Source organism: Amblyraja radiata, chromosome 33, assembly GCF_010909765.2.
Source record: "Amblyraja radiata isolate CabotCenter1 chromosome 33, sAmbRad1.1.pri, whole genome shotgun sequence".
NCBI classification, from domain to species: Eukaryota; Metazoa; Chordata; class Chondrichthyes; order Rajiformes; family Rajidae; genus Amblyraja; species Amblyraja radiata.
The window spans coordinates 22,787,157-22,806,422 of NC_045988.1; the positions used below are offsets into that span (position 1 = coordinate 22,787,157).

General features: G+C 47.6%; 1 protein-coding gene across 1 annotated transcript; it reads left to right on the forward strand.

Moving 5' to 3' along the window:
* Nucleotides 1-8,979: 8,979 nt before the first annotated feature.
* Nucleotides 8,980-10,335, forward strand: kcnj1 (potassium inwardly rectifying channel subfamily J member 1). Its single transcript, XM_033049805.1, has one exon. The coding sequence runs from the start codon at nucleotides 8,988-8,990 to the stop codon at nucleotides 10,095-10,097; it is 1,110 nt and encodes a 369-aa protein (XP_032905696.1). The 5' UTR covers nucleotides 8,980-8,987; the 3' UTR covers nucleotides 10,098-10,335.
* Nucleotides 10,336-19,266: the final 8,931 nt, after the last annotated feature.

A 19,266-nucleotide genomic window follows, 5' to 3' on the forward strand; every position in this document is an offset into this window, starting at 1 on the left:
CCATGGCCAACCTGGAAGACCCTCAACAGATTACGAGTGGAGCAGGGGAGGTGCAAAGCACTTATGAATGCATGGAACTACCAGGCAGAAGACACATGCAGCTGTGGAGCAGTACAGACAATGTCCCACCTATTGGAGTGTGACGACGCCCCCCAGTGCAGCCCCCAGGACCTGGCTGAACTGACCCGACCAGCTGTGACCTGCGCCAGATACTGGCAGAACGACATCTGAGATTGCAACGGACTCGAAGAAGAAGACCTCAGAGCAGAAGGGCAGGTTCGGGGGCCATTTCAGGTGGGCTACTCCCAATGTGTTTGTGTTATCTTAATCCGTTTTTAATCACTTTGTTTAATCCTAACCAAGGCAATAAACAATGTAGGTTGTTCAAGAAATCCGTGCAGTGGGTTGGAGCTGACACATTCTCCTTTCTGACAGGGCTCTCTTGTGTTCTCGCCACTTAAACTGTGGCATGTGCCCTGGATTAGAACGTACGCAGCTGAGTAAGCCCATAGTTTCCACCCAGCTACGTGCCTTGCACACTGGCACAGCCCCGGGAAAGGACCAGGCCAACAACAGGACCTCCGCAGTAGGTAGGAATGAATCTTCTACCTCTTTGGTGACCCTCGGACTATCCTTGATTGGACTTTGCTGACTTTACCTTGCACTAAATCAGGGGTGGGGATCCTTTTCATGTTGGAATGCCACATTAAATTAGCTGTAATCTAACAAGGCTGCATCCAAGAAACTTCAATTAGATATACTTCAAAATGTACATTATTTTGTAAAAAATCTAAATACTATGTACTAACTTCAAGAAAATGAAAAAATCTGTTAATTCTAAAGTGAACTAACCTTTAAATGACTTTGTTGTGACTGCTTTTTGTGGGAAAGTATTTGAATATTTGGTTGCAACATGGAGGTACGCAGTTTCAGCTGATCTTCTAGATGGGCAAGGTCTTCAATGAATATTTCTCCACTGTTGTTACCATGGAGAAAGACGCAAAGACTGGGGAACTTGGGATAGGTCGAGCTTACAGTCAAGAGGATGTTGAACATTGTAAGGCATATGATTGTAGACAAATCTCCCGAGCCTGATCAAATATATCCAAGGACACTGTGGGAAGCTGGAGAAGAAATTGCAGATGCCCTAGCTGAGACATATGAATCATCATTTAACACTGGTGAACATTCAAAGTGAATGGCAGAGGGATCTAGTAGTGCAGGTGCACAGTTCCTTGAAAGTGGTATCACAGGTAGATTGGGCAGTCAAGAAGTCTTTCGTAACACTTCATCAGTCACGGTATTGAGTGTGGAACTTGGGATGCTATGTTATGGTTGTACAAGACGTTGGTAAGGCCATATTTGGAGTATTGTGTTCAAATTTGGTCACCCTGAAGTAGGAGAGACCATTCACAAGGATGTTGCCAGGACATGAGGGGTTGAGCTGTAGTGAGGGGTTGACCAGGTTAGGACTTTATTCCTTTAGGGCAGGAGGATGAGGGGCGATCTTACAGTGGTGTATAAGATCATGAGGGGAATAGAGAGGGTAGATGCACCATTGCTGTTTTCACTTTCGTGTCATCTGCAAACTTATTAATCTGTCTTATACATTTTCATCCAAATCATTGCTATAGATGACAGTGGGCGGTGTTGCAGATAGTGAAGAGGGGAAGAGGGTTGTTAGAATTTGCAGCAGAATCTCGATTGATTGGGAAGGGGGGGGGGGGGGGTGCTAAAGAATGGTTAATGGAGTTTAATACAGATAAGTTGGAGGTGTTGCATTTTGGAAAGTCTATCCAGGGCAGGACCTACACAGTGAATGGCAGGGCTCTGGGGAACGTCATAGAGCAGAGGGATATGGGAGTGCGTCTACATAGTTCCTTGAAAGTGGCATCACAGGTGGATTGGGTGGTCAAGAATTGCTTTTGGCGCATTGGCCTTCATTAAACAGAGTGTTGAACATAGGAGGTCATGTCACAGTTACACAAGACATTGGTGAGGCCACATTTGGAGTATTGTGTTCAGTTGTGGTCACCATGTTGTAGGAACGACTTTGGTAAGCTGGAAAGGGTGCAGAGAAAGTTTATGAGGATGTCTCCAGAACTCGAGGGCCTGAGCAAAGGGAGTGGTTGAGCAGGCTAGGACTTTTTTTCTTGGAGCTCAGGAGGATGAGGGATGATCTTACAGAGTGCAGAAGATTATGAGAAAAATAGATAGGGTAAATACACTCTTTTGTGTAGGAGAATCAAGAACCAGAGGGCCCTGGTTTAAGATGAGAGGGGAAAGATTCAATAGAAATCTGAGTGACAACGTTTTCACACAGAGGGTGGTGGGTATATGGAACAAGCTGCCAGAGGAGGTGGTTAAGGCAGGAATTTAAAAGGCAATTGGCCAGGTACATGGATAGGAAGGGTTTAGAGGGATATGAGCCAAATGCAGGCATCTTGGTCGGCTTAAGTAAGTTGGGTCAAAGAGATTGTTTGCATGCTGTATGAGACTCCTGTGAAGCCATTTCTCATAATCTCTGCGGACCCCTTATTCATTGATGATACCCTTTGGCTCCAGACTCCACAAGTGGAGAAAACGCCCTCCCTGCATTTAACCGGTTGAACTATGTAAGAATTTTGCAAGTTTTGGTGCAACCTTCTCTCGTCCTTCCAACCTCTGGTGACTGCTGGAGAAGTCCACTCACCGCGCGAACATCTGGTCAATCTTTGCCACACCCCCGCTATGCAGGTACATCCTGTCTTTGGGAAGAGATCAGTTCAGTTTAGTTTAGTTTATTGTCACATGTACCAAGGTACAATAAAAACCTATTGTTGCGTGCTAACCAGTCAGCGGAAAGACAATACATGATTACAGTTGAGCCATTCACAGTGTGTGTGTGCATGTGTGTGTGTGTGCGCGCGTTTATGCTTGTGTGTGTATGCATATGCGTGAGTGTTTGTGCATGAGTGAATGCATGTGTGTGTGCTTACATGTGCAAGTGTATGTGTGCATGAATACCAGGACTGTGTGTGTGTGTGTGTGTGTGTGTGTGTGTGTGTGTGTGTGTGTGTGTGTGTGTGTGTGTGTGTGTGCTTGTGTGAGTATTTGTGTGTGTGCTTGTGTGAATACTTGTGTGTATGTATGCATGTGTGTGTGAGTGTTTGTGTGCGTGCGTGAGTACATGTGTGTGTGCTTACATGTGCAAGTGTATGTGTGCATGAATACCAGGACTGTGTGTGTATGTGTGTGTGCTTGTGTGAGTATTTGTGTGTGTGCTTGTGTGAATACTTGTGTGTATGTATGCATGTGTGTGTGAGTGTTTGTGTGCGTGCGTGAGTACATGTGTGTGTGTTTGCCTGTGTAAGTGTATGTGTGCATTAATACCAGAACCGTGTGTGCCATTATAAATTCCTGGACTGTTTGTGTGTGTGTGTACGAGTGCGTGTGTGTTTTGTTTGTGTGTGCCATTATACATGTTTCTGCAATTAGTTCACACACTCATCTCATGAATATGTCGGGGGGGATTTTGCTTTGGCCCAAGCTTGCTGCCCGCCAGTCCCAGTTTCTTGCTGGGTGTTCCAGTGTGGTCCGGTACAGTGTCCTGTGTCCTGTGTCCTATGTCGAACCCACTCCACAACAGCCCAGCCGAGCACTGAACAAGTGGCTGCTCTCACACGATGGCTTTGACAGCCGGTCAACCCCAGCCTCCATCCCCGTCACTGTGATGGTGAGCACCACTGAATCATCTGAGACAAGCAGTCGGTAATGCTCGTGGCCACAGAAAACAAAAATACTCATAAAAACATGACAAATATTCTTCTTTTTCTTTATGATTTTTCAGCCTTAGAGCACAATCGTGCACGAAATGCCAACTAAAATGTCAACCTAAATGAGTAAAACTAACAGATGAGGATGCCTTTCCCCAGAGAGCTGATGCCCCCGTCCACTTGGCAGGGTGCCATGAGTGTAAAGGTCTATCCCGGTCACACTGGAAGCAGATTTCCCAGCTCTGGAGGAGGGAAGGGCTCACACTGTCCTGTTGGCATCTATGACGAGTCAAGATTTATTACAAATAAAAGTTGACTTTTATTCAACATAACACGATCAATCTCAGAGAGGAACGCATTTCTCAAGCTGCATTCACAGAGATGGGAAAGGTTTAGAGGATCGAAGGTTGAAAGATTGAAAGGTTTCTTCAGTCTGAATAAGGGTCCCGACCCAAAACTTTACCTATCCATGTTCTCCAGGGATGCTGCCTGACCTGTTGAGGTGCTCCAGCGTTTTGCGTCTTTCTAAGGTTTACATAGAAACATAGAAACATAGAAAATAGGTGCAGGAGTAGGCCATTCGGCCCTTCGAGCCTGCACCGCCATTCAATATGATCATGGCTGATCATCCAACTCAGTATCCTGTACCTGCCTTCTCACCATACCCCCTGATCCCTTTAGCCACAAGGGCCACATCTAACTCCCTCTTAAATATAGCCAATGAACTGGCCTCAACTACCTTCTGTGGCAGAGAATTCCAGAGATTCACCACTCTCTGTGTGAAAAATGTTTTTCTCATCTCGGTCCTAAAAGATTTCCCCCTTATCCTTAAACTGTGACCCCTTGTTCTGGACTTCCCCAACATCGGGAACAATCTTCCTGCATCTAGCCTGTCCAACCCCTTAAGAATTTTGTAAGTTTCTATAAGATCCCCCCTCAATCTTCTAAATTCTAGCGATTGTTGGCCAGTGTGGGCAAGTTGGGCCGAAGGGCTTGTTTCCCCGCTGTATCACTCGATGGCTCTACCCATTCACCCTAGTTCTATGTTATCCCACATTCTCACCCATGTTGGCTTGGGACCCTTCTTCCGACTGGTGAATTATGCCTTGAATGGTGCCTTAGGGTCTCTTATTAAATAGATAGTTAGGGTCTCAAATGATAACCTAAATAATGGCAGCAGAATAAAAACATACCAGATTTGATAATGTACAAACTCAGGATCTCCAACGAGAGGAGAAAGTGTCAAGAAGCATCTAAATCCCGCATAACATTATTATATTTAATTTTGCAATATTCCAGAGGGGGATTTAGTTCAGGTACAATGAGTAATAAATGAGAATAGCACACAATAGAAAAATGGTGTACTTCTGAGGCCAATAATACCAGTCTACCTGACCCAGTTTCAACCCAGAGTCAGTGTTTACAACTCAAACAGTCAGGAAGTGTCTGCTGTCTGTGGGTCCCATATCAATACCATCCCAAACTCACTCTTCAGACTGAAGTGGATTTTTTATCCAACATCTGTAGCCAAGAACCTTGCAACATCTGGGAAACGTCTTACACTCTCTGCTGTCTTCACCAATGCCTCAACAGACATGAAACACACTTCCCATCTTCATTCTTGAAAAAACCATGAGCTAATCTGATTTGCAGATTACACTAAAGTGGGTTGTTTCCTAGAGAGCGATGATAGTTATCAAAAATTACAGCGGGATCTTGATCAGCTGGGCAAGTGGGCTGAAGAATGGCTTATGGAGTTTAATACAGGTAAGTGCTAGGTGTTGTATTTTTGGGAAGTCTAAGCAGGGCAGGAACTTCACAGTGAATAGTAGGGTCCTAGGAGTGCAGAGGGATCAGGATACTTCCAGTTTCCAGCCCCGCGTCGTGGACTCTTCTGCTGTGGGGCCAAGGACGGGAGCAACGGATGGAACACCTTTAGACTTAGACTTCACTTTTAAACATTGAATTTAGAGATACAGCATGGAAACAGGCCCTTCGGCCCACCGAGCCCGTGCCGACCAGTGATCACCCCGTACGCTAGCTCTATCCTACAAACTGGGATGTGGGAGGAAAAAAAGCACCTGGAGGAAACCCACGCGACCACAGGGTCAACGTACAAACTCAGTACCGATAACACCTGTAGTCAGGATCGAACCCGGGTCTCTGGCATTGAAAGGCAGTAACTCTACTGCTGCACCAGTGTGCTGCCCAACTTGATCTATGCTGAGTTCCTGCAATCTTCTATAGTTCCCAATGTCAACTCCAATTCCAAGCCAGCATTCGTCATGCCATACTTGTCTCCTTAAAATACTCCTGTGAATTATTGACCTCTGCTTGGCTACCTTTTAGATTCAGCATTAACTGGAGTCTCCTTTTGCCCTCTCTGGTGGATGTAAAAGATCCATCTTGAAGAAGAACGAGGAAGTTATTGTTGGTAAAAAACATAAAGTTAGTAAAAAAAAAACTTCTAAAGACCAGTTGTGTGGTCGGAGGGGGAAGTAGGGAGAGAGGAGGGGCAGGACAAAGTCTGGCAAATAATAGATGGATACAAGTGAGGGGAGGGGTTGATAGGTAGATTAGCATCTCTGGAGAGCATGGATAGGCTATGTTATACATCAGGACCCTTCATCAGCATCTGCAGTTCCTTATGTTTAAATTATCTCCAGTATTGAACAATCAACCTGCACAAACGAAGACCAGATTAGATTCAAGATTCAAGATTCAATTTAATTGTCACATGTAACAATTAAGGTACAGTGAAATTTGAGTTACCATACACCATACTAAGTGAGGAAAGCAACAATACACACAGCCACATCAAATAAAATTTAACATAAACATCCACCACAGTGGAATCCACAATCCTCATTGTGATGGAAGGCAATAAAGTTCAGTCACCTTCCTCCTTTGTTCCCCCGTGGTTGGGACTGAACCCTCCTCACTTGCCGTTGCTGATGGTCCGCTCTTCAAGCCCTCTCGTCGGGATGATCGAAACTCCGATGTCTGGACGGATCGGAAAACTCCGGAAAATGGAGCTCCCGAATTGGCCGCCTCTCAGCGGAGACTGTGGCTTCATGCTGTTAAAGTCCACGGGCCCCGCGGTCGGAGCTCCTACACTGGCGATCCTCGGCAAAAGATCCCCGGCTCCGTGATGGTAAGTCCGCTCCACGCCTGCAGCTTGAAGCTCCGGGCCGGTCTCCTGGAAAGGCCGCACCACTCCACGTTGTAGGCCGCAGTGGGGGACGGGGATGCGACACGGAGATAAATCGCATCTCCCTTCGAGGTAAGTGACTGGAAAAAGTTTCCCCTGATTCCCCCCCCCCCCCCTGCACCCCCTACATAAAACATACCAAGAGACATTAAAACAAACATTCAAGACATGTAAAATAGTAAAAACAGAGAAGGGACAAGACAGACTGCTGGTGAGGCGGCCATTGCGGGCACCACCCTGTGGTATATGCTGATTACATGCTTCTTCTTATCGAGTCCACACATCAGCCAGAGCTGAACACACTTCTCAGCATCTGCATACAATGGTGTCTGTCTTGTCGCTTCTTGTGGGTAGTGGTGGAAAGATTGGTGGAAACTGGGCCGTGACATAACGATTATCAGACAAATGTCTATGGCTGTTTGCTGCATGAAAATTGTCTGCTATATTTTTTAAATTGCAAAAGTGATTCCTCTTCTTCGGGAGAATTTAGGACCATACTAGCTCATTATTATATGCAAGGCCCTAGTTTAGTTTAGTTTAGAGATACAGCGCGGAAACAGGCCCTTCGGCCCATCGAGTCGGCATCGACTAGTGATCTCCGCACACTTGCATGATCCTACACACTAGGGACAATTTTACATTGATGTGGGAGGAAGGCGAAGGTCACGGGGAGAGCATGCAGACTCCATACAGATAAGCAGCCGTAGTCAGGATCGAACACAGGTCTCTGGCACTGCAAGTGCTGAAGGGCAGCAACTCTACCGCTGCACCACCGTGCTGCCCTCTTCCCTCTTTCCAAGCTAAACGAGGGACTGGAGAGAAAGAGAATGCAGATACTGGAATCTCGAGCAAAAAGGAAACTGCTGGAGGAAGTTTGCAGGCCAGGCAGCGTGTGATCTGTGTGGGAAATGGACAGACGATGTTTCGGGCTGGGACCCTTCCTCAGACTGATGGAGTAATAGGGAGATAGCTGGTTGAAGAGGTGAGGGCACGAGGCAGGGCAAGGTCTGGCAAGTGACTGGTGGAAGCAGGTGAAGAAGGGTTGATGGGCAGATGAGTGGTGGGGGGGGGGGGGGAGAAAGTGACGATAGCGACCAAGGCTGAAGACAAAAGGATGCAAATGGTGGAACCTGATAGAAAGGAAGATGGGGAGTGGGATCTGGAAAAGGAGGGAGGGATGGTGGCAGGCCCAGGGTGGGGAGGGTGTGGGAGAAGAACGGGTGGAGGAGGTGGAAGAGAGGCAAGGAATGATGATGGTGCAGAGGAGCAGAGGAAAGAGGAAAGAAAGGTGAAAGAAGGCAGTGGGTAACTGGGTAGATGAGAAGAGTAGTGGGGGAATTAGCTGAAATGTGTACGCACTGGGGTGGGGATGGAGGCGAGATGTTCGGGGGTTTTACTTGAAACTGTAGAATACAACGTTCATACCAAGCGGAATGGGTGATGTTCTTCCAATTTGTGTGTGGCCTCACTCTGGCAGTGGAGGAGGCCCAGGAAAGATCGGAATGGAAATGGAAAGCGGAGTTAAAATGGGGATCCAAAGTGGACAGAACGCAACGTTTCGGGGAAGTGGCTCTCGGTCCCACTGATGTAGAGGAGGCGCGTGATCGCAATCTCGAAACTTGGTTCCTTACCTTGAAGTGTAACCTTCACACTTCAGCTTGAAGGATGAAAAATGTCCTGAAGGAACTTTCCCTTCTTTTATCTTCCTCATTTGTCACCTTAGCATTAACTTCTGGTTGACCATTAACTGGCATTGGTCTGATTTGTCCCAATATGTAACCAGTAATTGTTTGAAGTATTCACGGGCACTTCCAGCAGGCCATTTTCCCCCGAAGTCAAGCGTTTAATAAAAATACTGGCGCGGGCTGTAATTTCAGGAGACGTGATAAAATCTTGTTTCGGCCCCAGTTTAATGGCCGCAATGTGTATGGAATGTACTTTGAGATCACTGGGGTGTGAATAATGGGTTTAACACGTTTGTTGGCATTGTCTTCACAGATTAGCGGATATCTCACCACCTCATGTTCAAGTACCTCCGCGGGAGATTCCCCTGTAACCGCTCAGGGCGGGACCGGCGGAGGGCTCGTCTGGTCTCCAAGGATGGAAGGTGTAACATCGAGTTTGGGAACGTGAGGGAGCATTCAAATGTTGGCTTCCTTGCGGATATTTGGACAACGGTTCTTGATCTCAAGTGGCGGTACCAGATGGCCATCTTCATCACCGCGTTTCTAGGCAGTTGGTTTCTCTTTGGCTTGCTGTGGTACGCTGTGGCTTACGTGCACAGGGATCTGCCCGAATTCGCCCCTTCCCTCAGCCACATACCTTGTGTGCAGAACATCAATGGGTTGACTAGCGCCTTCCTCTTCTCGCTCGAGACTCAGGTCACCATCGGTTACGGCTTCCGATGCGTGACGGAGCAGTGCGGCGAGGCGATCTTCCTGCTGGTGGCGCAGTCCATCCTGGGCGTCATCGTCAACTCCTTCATGTGCGGAGCGATCCTGGCCAAGATCTCCCGGCCCAAGAAGCGGGCCAAAACCATCACCTTCAGCAAGAGCGCCGTGATCAGCAAACGCGGCGGCAAGCTCTGCCTCCTCATCCGAGTGGCCAACCTCAGGAAGAGCCTGCTAATCGGCAGCCACATCTACGGCAAACTGTTGAAGACCACGGTGACCCTGGAGGGCGAGACCATCATCATGGACCAGGTCAACATCAATTTCGTAGTCGACGCTGGCAATGAGAATCTGTTCTTCATCTCCCCCCTCACCATCTACCACATCATTGATAAAACCAGCCCCTTCTACGAGATGTCTGCCGAGACCATCAAGGAGCAGGATATTGAGCTGGTGGTCTTCCTAGACGGCACAATAGAAGCCACCAGTGCCACGTGCCAGGTCCGGACATCCTACATCCCAGAGGAAGTGTTCTGGGGCTACCGCTTTGCACCCATTGTTTCCAAATCCAAGGAGGGGAAATATAGGGTTGACTTCTCCAACTTTGGCAAGACAGTGCAGGTGGACACCCCTCACTGCGCATACTGCCTAGAGACTGAGAAGGAGATGAAGGACAATGCGAAGAGGTCCTATGACAACCTGGCGTTGCAGGTCAATGAGGTCAATGAGACCAAGATGTGAAAGTGTGTTTGAAACTGTGATCAACCTTGCGCTGGTGCCTCTCACTGCTTTTACAGGTCATTTATATACCCCGTGCACAATGATCGCTGCCCCTGTACGCAGGGCGCACAACCTCAGTGACTCACGGGCCAGCCGTGATACCAGGCGGGGTTGTTGCAGCAAGATGGGGTCGAGTGAGGTAAACGGCGCAGGTCAGCTGTGAAGCAAGGATCGACTGCCCAAGCTCACGTGTCATAAATGGAAGTTACCCCTCAGGCTCCTATTAATTTCCCTTCACGCCTTGAACCTATGTTCTCTGGTTCCCTCGCACCATTTGGGACAGCGCAGTGGTGCAGCGGGTAGAGCTGCTGCCTCACAGCGCTGGAGACCCGGGTTTGGTCATGACCTTTGGTGCTGCCTGTGTGGAGTTTGCATGTTCGCCCTGTGACCAAGTGGGTTTCCTCCGGGTGCTCCAATTTCCTCACACATCCCAAAGATGTTGGGTTTGAAGGTGAATTGGCCCTCTGTGAATCCCCCCTAGTAGAAACATAGAAAATAGGTGCAGGCCATTCGACCCTTTGAGCCAGCACCGCCATTCATTGTGATCATGGCTGATCGTCCCCAATCAATAACCCGTGCCTGCCTTCTCCCCATATACCTTGATTCCACCAGTCCCTAGAGCACTATCTAACTCTCTCTTAAATCCATCCAGTGATTTGGCCTCCACTGCCCCATGTGGCAGGGAATTCCACAAATTCACAACTCTCTGGGTGAAAACGTTTTTCCTCACCTCAGTCTCAAATGGCCTCCCCTTTATTCTAAAACTGGAGGAGGTCCTGGTTCTGGACTCGCCCAACATTGGGAACATTTTTCCTGCATCTAGCTTGACCAGTGCTTTTATAATTTTATATGTTTCTATAAGATCCCCCCACATCCTTCTAAACTCCAGTGAATACAAGCCTAGTCTTTTCAACCTTCCCTCATATGACAGTCCCGCCATCCCAGGGATCAATCTCGTCAACCTCATGGCGAGTGGATGAGAAAGTGGGATAGCATAGAACTAGTGGAGGATGGGCAGCGTGGGTGGACTCGATGGGCCAAAGGGCTTGTTCCCATGCTGAACCTTTCAATCAATTCAATCAAAACAGCAGGTGTGGAGTGTAGTGTTTAAGAAGGAACTGCAGATGCTGGAACAGTCGAAGGCAGACAATAATGCTGGAGAAACTCAGCGGGTGAGGCAGCATCTATGGAGCGAAGGAATGAATGACCTTTCAGGTCGAGACCCTTCTTCAGACTGATGAGGGGATGGGGGGGTGGGAAGAAGAAAGGAAGAGGCGGAGACAGTGGGCTGTGGGAGAGCTGGGAAGGGGAGGGGAAAGAAGGAGAAAGCAGGGACTACCTGAAATTGGAGAAGTCAATGTTCATACCGCTGGGGTGTAAACTACCCAAGCAAAATATGAGGTGCTGCTCCTCCAATTTACGGTGGGCCTCACTCTGGTCATGGAGGAGGTCCAGGACAGAAAGGTCGGATTCGGAATGGGAGGGTGAGTTGAAGTGCTGAGCCACCAGGAGATCAGGTTGGTTATTGCCAAAGATCATAGAGCGGAGCATTTTGTGTCTATCTTCGATTTAACCAGCATCTGCAGTTCTCTGCTCTGGTATCTTTGGTTATTGCAAACCGAGCGGAGGTGTTGGGCGAAGCGATCGCCAAGCCTATGCTTGGTCTCACCGATGCAGAGCAGCTGACATCTAGAGCAGCGGATGCAGCCGCTGGGAGGGTTAGCTGCAACCAGACTGCAGCATTTCATTGCCAAGTGTGAACTAACACCAATCCTTTTGTCGGCCATGCTGTACTGGTGTTTAAGGAAACAGTGAACCTCCCCACATCAGGGTCTGGTACCCTCCCTGGCTGCTGTCGTCATGCCTGTCCCGCCCGCCTTTGATCAATGCTGCCTTGGTTGATGGTTGCCCACGAGTCCCTCAGTGTTGCCCTCATTCTCCATGCCCCGACTTGCGGTGACCATCTACGGACTCAGCCCTGGTGCCCCACACCAGCCCCGTCCCTCCCCTGTAGCTCTTTGGGTGGCACAGTGGCACAGCGGTAGAGTTGCTGCCTTACAGCGCCGGAGACCCGGGTTCGATCCCGACTACGGGTGCTGTCTGTCCGGAATTTGTACGTTCTCCCCGTGACCGCGTGGGTTTCCTCCGAGATCTTCAGTTTCCTCCCACACTCCAAAGACGTACAGGTTTGTAGGTTAATTGGCTTCGGTAAAATTGTAAACTTGTCCCTAGTGTGTGTAGGGTAGTGTTAATGTGTGGGGATCGCTGGTCGATGCGGAATCGGTCGGCCGAAGGGCCTGTTTCCTGCTGTGTTGCCCCTCATCTTGCTAACATTGCCCCTCCAGGGAGCTCCCCCTACTGGACAGGTTTAGTGTGACATCCCCAAGTGAGAGCAGCTCACAATAAGTGTAGGAACGAACTGCAAATGCTGGTTTAAATCGAAGAAGATAGAAACAAAACGCTGGAGTAACTCAGCGGGACAAGCAGCACCTCCCTCCAGAGATGCTGCCTGTCCCACAGAGTTGCTCCAGCATTTGTGCCCAGCTTACAATCACATCCACATCCATAAATGGCCGAAGGAAACGACTGATGATGGTCACAGAGGCTCTTTCAAAACCACAGTTGTCAGGTTAGTGCTGCAATAAAATTAGAGTATTTTTAAAGTCAAATGTTATTTTTTTTAATCTTCTTTACTTGAATTAAAAATTGAGATATCAGATTATTTTTGAGAATGTAATCTATAATAAATGAAGTTTTAATTCCGAAGTTCAAATTCCTTTTTTATAATAATGCAATGCCGACGGTCATGAATAGACTCCCGCCCATGATTTTGTCTAAGATTAATGGAATTCTTCAAGGTGGGAGCATGTTTCTCTCATTGTTACGTGATCTTAGAACTATTGTCATCTCACGTTTGATTCTGACCTCAGGTGCTGTGTGTGTGGAGTTTGCACGTTCTCCAGGTGACCACGCTGGTTTCCTCCAGGAGCTCCGGATTCCTCCCGCATCCCAAAGACGTGTGGGTTTAAAGGTTCATTGGCCTCTGCATGAATTGTCCCTAGTATCTAGGGAGTGGATAATACATTAGACAACATAGAACGAGTATGAACGGGTGATTGGTGGCCAGCATGGACTCGATGGGCCAAAGGGTCTGTTCCTATGCTGTATCCCTAAACTAAATGTATCAGGATCACCTTGGGTTGAAAACAGGCTGAGGGGAAACTGATGAAAATGTCCCTCTTCCCACAGGACATAATGGTCATCGTAGAAACTTGAATGGGAGTAGGATGGGATTAAATCCAGTGAGAGTGATAGTTGGTCTGGAACCCAATAGCAACCTGGTATCTTAGTTTAGTTTAGTTTAGAGATACAGCGCGAAAACAGGCCCTTTGGCCCACCAAGTCCGCACCGACCAGCGATCCCCGCACACTAGTCCCACACACACTAGGGACAACTTACATTCATACCATGCTAATTAACCTTTGGAGTGTTGGAGGAAACCGAAGATCTCGGAGAAAACCCACGCGGTCACGGAGAAAACGTGCACACTCCGTACAGATAGCACCTGTAGTCGGGATCGAACCCGGGTCCCCAGCACTACAAGCGCTGTAAGGCAGCAACACTACTGCTGCGCCACCGTGCCTCCCTCTGGTTCATTGAACCTGAGCAAGTCCGACTGCATGGTAGAACCTGCATGGGGCGATGGAAGAACATCAGCATTGGAGCTCATTGGAAGCATCGTCAATGCATAATTGGTAATGAATTCCGTGCAAGCAGCTTTCCTCGCCTCCTTGAAACCCTCCCTCCATGAAGGCATCACTCAGCATTTAAAGCATGGGATCGAGATCTTCTCAGCTGGGTCAGCATGTACTGTGCATCCCCAAGGACAGCGCAGTGGAGCAGCGGGTAGAACAGCTGCCCCACAGCATCAGAGACCTGGGTTCAATCCTGCTCTCAGGTGCTGTCTGCTTGTCTGTGTTTGCGCATTCCCCCTGTGAGCGCGTGGGTTTTCTCCGGGCCCTCCTGTTTCCCCCCACATACCAAAAACGTGCGGGTCTGTAATTTAATTGACCCTCTGTAAATGGTCCTGAGTGTGGACGGAGTGGATGAGAAAGTGGGATAACATAGAACTAGTTGAAACGGGTGACCGGTGGTCAGTGTGGACTTGCGGGGGTGGGGTGGGGAGGGGGGGTGGCGAAGGGCCTGTTTCCGTGCTGTGTCTTTCAATCAAACAATTGCCCTTGTGAAGCTGCTGAAGAGGGGGGGGGGGGGGGAAGGGGATAGAATTTCAGGATTTAGATCCAGAAATGGGGAATGAACAGTTAATACATTTCCAAAACCATGTGTGGTCCATGTCCATAGCTCCCTGAAAGTGGAAGCACAAGTAGACAGAGTAGTAAATAAGGGTAAACAGTTTGCTTGCTGTTCATCGGTCGGGGCATTGAATACAAGAGTCAGGAAGTCATGTTGCAGCGTTATAGGACTTTGATTAGGCCGCGTGTGGAGTATTGTGTGCAGTTCTGGTCGCCCCATTACAGGAAGGATGTGGAAGCTTTGGAGAGGGTGGAGAAGAGATTTACCGGAATGCTGCCTGGATTAGAGTGTTTTAGCGATAAGGAGAGGGACAAACTTGGATTATTTTCGCTAGAATGGCAGAGGTTGTGGGGAGACCTAATAGAAGTTTGTAAAATTATGAGACTCATAGTTAGGATAGACAGTCAGTACCTTCATCCCAGGGAGGAAATATCAAAGAGAGCCTAGTGGTAGAGCTACTGCCTTACAACGGGTGCTGTCTGTACAGAGTTTGTACGTTCCCCCCGTGACACACTCCAAAGATGTACAGCTTTGTAGATTAATTGGCTTGGTTATAAATGTACAATTGTCCCTTGTGTGTTTAGGGTGGTGTTAATGTGCAGGGATTGCTGGTCAGTGCGGACTCGTTGGGCCGAAGGGCCTGCTTCCCTGTTGTATCTCCAAACTAAACTAAACTAATTAGAGGACATACCTTTAAGGTGAGAGGAGCTACTTTTAAAGGAGATGTGCAGGGAGCCTGGAACATGCTGCCAGACTGGTGTTGAAGCAGATATGATAGTAGCTTATGAGACTTTTAGATAGGCACATGGATATGCAGAGAATGGAAAGATAAAGATTCGTTTAACTTGCATAATGTTTGGCATAGACATTGCGGGCCAAAGGGTCTGCTTCTGTGCTGTACTGCTCTATGTTCTATTTCCATGTTAGAGAGGCTGCAGGTGGTGGTGGAGGGATTGGTTGCTACCGGATGGGCAACTACAGTGCATTTTGTAGTTGGTGCACATTGCAGCCTCTGTGTGTCACTGTTGATGGAATTGGCAAGGATATCATGAATCAGAGAGACACACAATGCTGGAGTAACTCAGTGGGACAGGCAGCATCTCTGGATAGAAGGACTGGGTGATGTTTCGGATCAAGACCCTTCTTTAGAGTCAGGCGAGAGGGAGACACAGAGATAAGGAAATGTAAGGTGTGAAAACGAGACATCAAAGTGGATGGTGAACAAGGAAAATGTAGAATAGGTCGTTGTTAGCTAGGATACGGTGACATTAAAGCATAATGAGAGGGACAGTCAGACTGGTCGGAGAACTAGGAAGGGGAGGGATGGAGAGAGAGGGAAAGCAAAGGTTACTTGAAGTTAGAGATGTCAATATTTATACCGCTGGGGTGCAAGCTGCCAAGTGGAGTATGAGGTGCTGTTCCTTCAATCAGAGATTCGTTACACCACAGGAGACCTTTCAGCCAGTCGGGTAGACCCCAGCTCCAAGTAGAGTGGTCCCATCATCCCAACCATCCCACCACCAGCACAGCCCTGTAAGTCATTACTTCTCCAGACTGCCTCGCAATTTTCTTCACAGCTTATGAGTGGACTCTGAGTAAAACAAACCTTCCTTCAGGAGTCTTTGAGTCATAAAGCACCGAAACAGGCCCTTCAGCCCATCTTAACCATTCTGACTGATGTCCCATTGAAGCTAGTCCTGTAAATATGCTCTTCTCAAGCTTACCCCCCAGTCTAGTTCAGTAAATAACCACTGAGTCAAGCACTGGAACAACTAATCTTTATTTTTAGATTGAACAGCAAATTCCTCTATACGATACCTAAACCACCACAGGTTCGATCCTTGTTGCCTGGCCAAGCCCTTCAGCCTCGTGCAAACAGAAACACTCCAAAAGGTCACGCAGTCCCAAGCGCACTTCCAGAAGATCCACCTTGATCTAAGATGGAGCCACCTTTTATAGGTCCACGGACCTTGAGGGGCCGAACTACATAGGGATGGTCTCTTTACAATCCAATCAAACGTATCAATTACATCAATACATTATTACCAGTTCCCCAAACCAATAACAGAGTCTCCCATACATTGTTTCTGGGAGAAGCTTCTGGAAGGAAGCTAACATAACAGAACAATGCACCATTTACCCTGGAACTCAAACAAACCTGCCAAGGCTTAACACTTTGGCCAATCAACAAACAGCAGGGTAACTGTCTTGCAACATTATTTACACTATTTACAATTCGTTTGCAGTAATCCAATCACATTAATGCATTTAAGTTTGTTTGCAGAGTTTTTATACATTTTATCAATTAAGGGGAAATGAGGAGAACACCTGGATCTTTCATCACTACATATCAATCTGATGCTCAGACTGGCCGGCACCATCCACAACCTGTAAATTTCCACTGACAAAGGTTAAGCAATTCTGACAAATGCAGGGATCCTCCATTTTACGGCGTCTTTAATTTGGTCAATATTAACAGTCCCACCTGCTCATGTCTGGCCCATATCTCTCTGAACCTTTTCTATCCATACTCCCGCCCAAGTGACTTTTAAGTATTGTTATGGTACCTGCCTCAACTACTTCTTCTGGCAGCTTGTTCCATATATCCACCAATAGACAATAGACAGTAGATGCAGGAGGAGGCCATTCGGCCCTTCGAGCCAGCACCGCCATTCACTGTGATCATGGCTGACGAGTGAAACATTTGCCATCATGTTCTTAGAAAATCTTGTCCCTCTCAATTTAAAGGGCATGTTAGCATGCTATATCTTTCATCAATCAATCGATAGATCGGCCTATCGATCAATCAACTGACCAACCAACCAACCAATCGACTGATCAATAAACCAATGAATCAATCAATCGATCAATCAATCAGTCTTTCAATCAATCGATCAATGGGAGCTTTTGCTGGGTGTTTGGGATTAGAGCGGGATTTTTCATTGTGATTTGCTTTTGTACCAGGGTTGGGACAGGGACTGGGATGGAATTAACGTCTGGATCAGGATTAATATTGGGAAAGAGTTAGGGATTAGGATCAGGATTGGGAGAGTGAAAATGCATCATCAGTTCCAATGAGCAAGAGCGAATGTGTCGAGCTGCACTGCCTGTCCTGTCTTGGGTTGAGGATGTTAAAGGCTGGTACAATATCTGTGAGGTGGTTAGAATTTTACGATTCTAAAATCTTACAACTGATGGTTGTACAGGAACTGCAGATGCTTGTTTACAAAAATATACGCAAAGTGCTGGGGGTTAGGGAGCATCTCTGGAGAACATTAGATAGGAGATCAGTCTGAAATCATTCCTTCTGTTCTCAGATGCTCCCTGGGCCTAGCCCAGTTACTCCATTATTTTGTGTCTATCTTTGGTGACGTTTTGGGTTGGAACCTTTCTGTAGACTGGGTGCAGATGTATAAAGTTATCATGAGGATGTCCAGTGGGTGGCGGTGTTGAGCTTAGTTTAGTTTAGAGATACAGCGAGTCCACACCGACCAGCGATCTTAACACTATCCTACACACACTAGGGACAATTTACACTTATACCAAAGTAGCAAACATAGAAACATAGAAACATAGAAATTAGGTGCAGGAGTAGGCCATTCAGCCCTTCGAGCCTGCACCGCCATTCAATATGATCATGGCTGATCATCCAACTCAGTATCCCGTACCTGCCTTCTCTCCATACCCTCTGATCCCCTTAGCCAGAAGGGCCACATCTAACTCCCTCTTAAATATAGCCAATGAACTGGCCTCGACTACCCTACATACCTGTACAATTTGGAGTGTGGGAGGAAACCGAAGATCTCGGAGAAGAACGTACAAACTCCGTACAGACAGCACCGATCGAACCAGGATCTCCGGCGCTGCAAGGCAGCAACACCACCGCTGCACCACCGTGCCACACTGCAGCTGATGGCTGCCCATCCCAGTGACTTAAGCATTAGACCGAGTCCGCGCCAACCGCCGATCACCGCACACTAACACTAACCTACACTGGGGACATTTTACATTTACTGTATGCCACTGTGCCACTCTGCGTCACGTTGTAAATACATGGACGCACATAGATAATGCACACACACATGTGGGGTCCCAAACCAAAACATCTGGGGTCCATTCCCTCCTCAGATGCTGCCTCACCCGTGAGTACCTCCAGCATTTGTTTTTTACTCAAGACTCCAGCATCTTCAATTTGTTGAGTTTCCACAGATAATACACACCTGTGTACGTAAAAGCAAATGAGTACAACACGCGCATGCACACACACGCACACGCACACGCACACACACACACACACACACACAACACACCACACACACACACACACACACGCACGCACACACACACGCACACACACACACACACACCATACACCACACATACCACACACCACACACACACACACACACACACACACACACACACACACACACACACACACACACACACACACACACACACACACACACACAACACACACACACACACACACACACACACACACGCACACACACACACACACACCAAACACACACACACACACACACACACACACACGCACACACACACACACACCATACACCACACATACCACACACCACACAACCACACACACACAACCACACACACACCACACACGCACACACACACACACACACGCACATAAACAGACACACCACACCCGCACATAAACAAACACACACACTTGATAATATACATTCTCACACACAAGAGAACATGCAAACATATACTGACAATATACACATACAAAGTATATGTACAATATATACAGATGAAGAATATACATACACTCACT

Bases quoted from the DNA above. Each gene is read 5' to 3' on its own strand.
- kcnj1 (XM_033049805.1), top strand. From the start codon at position 8,988: ATGTTCAAGTACCTCCGCGGGAGATTCCCCTGTAACCGCTCAGGGCGG.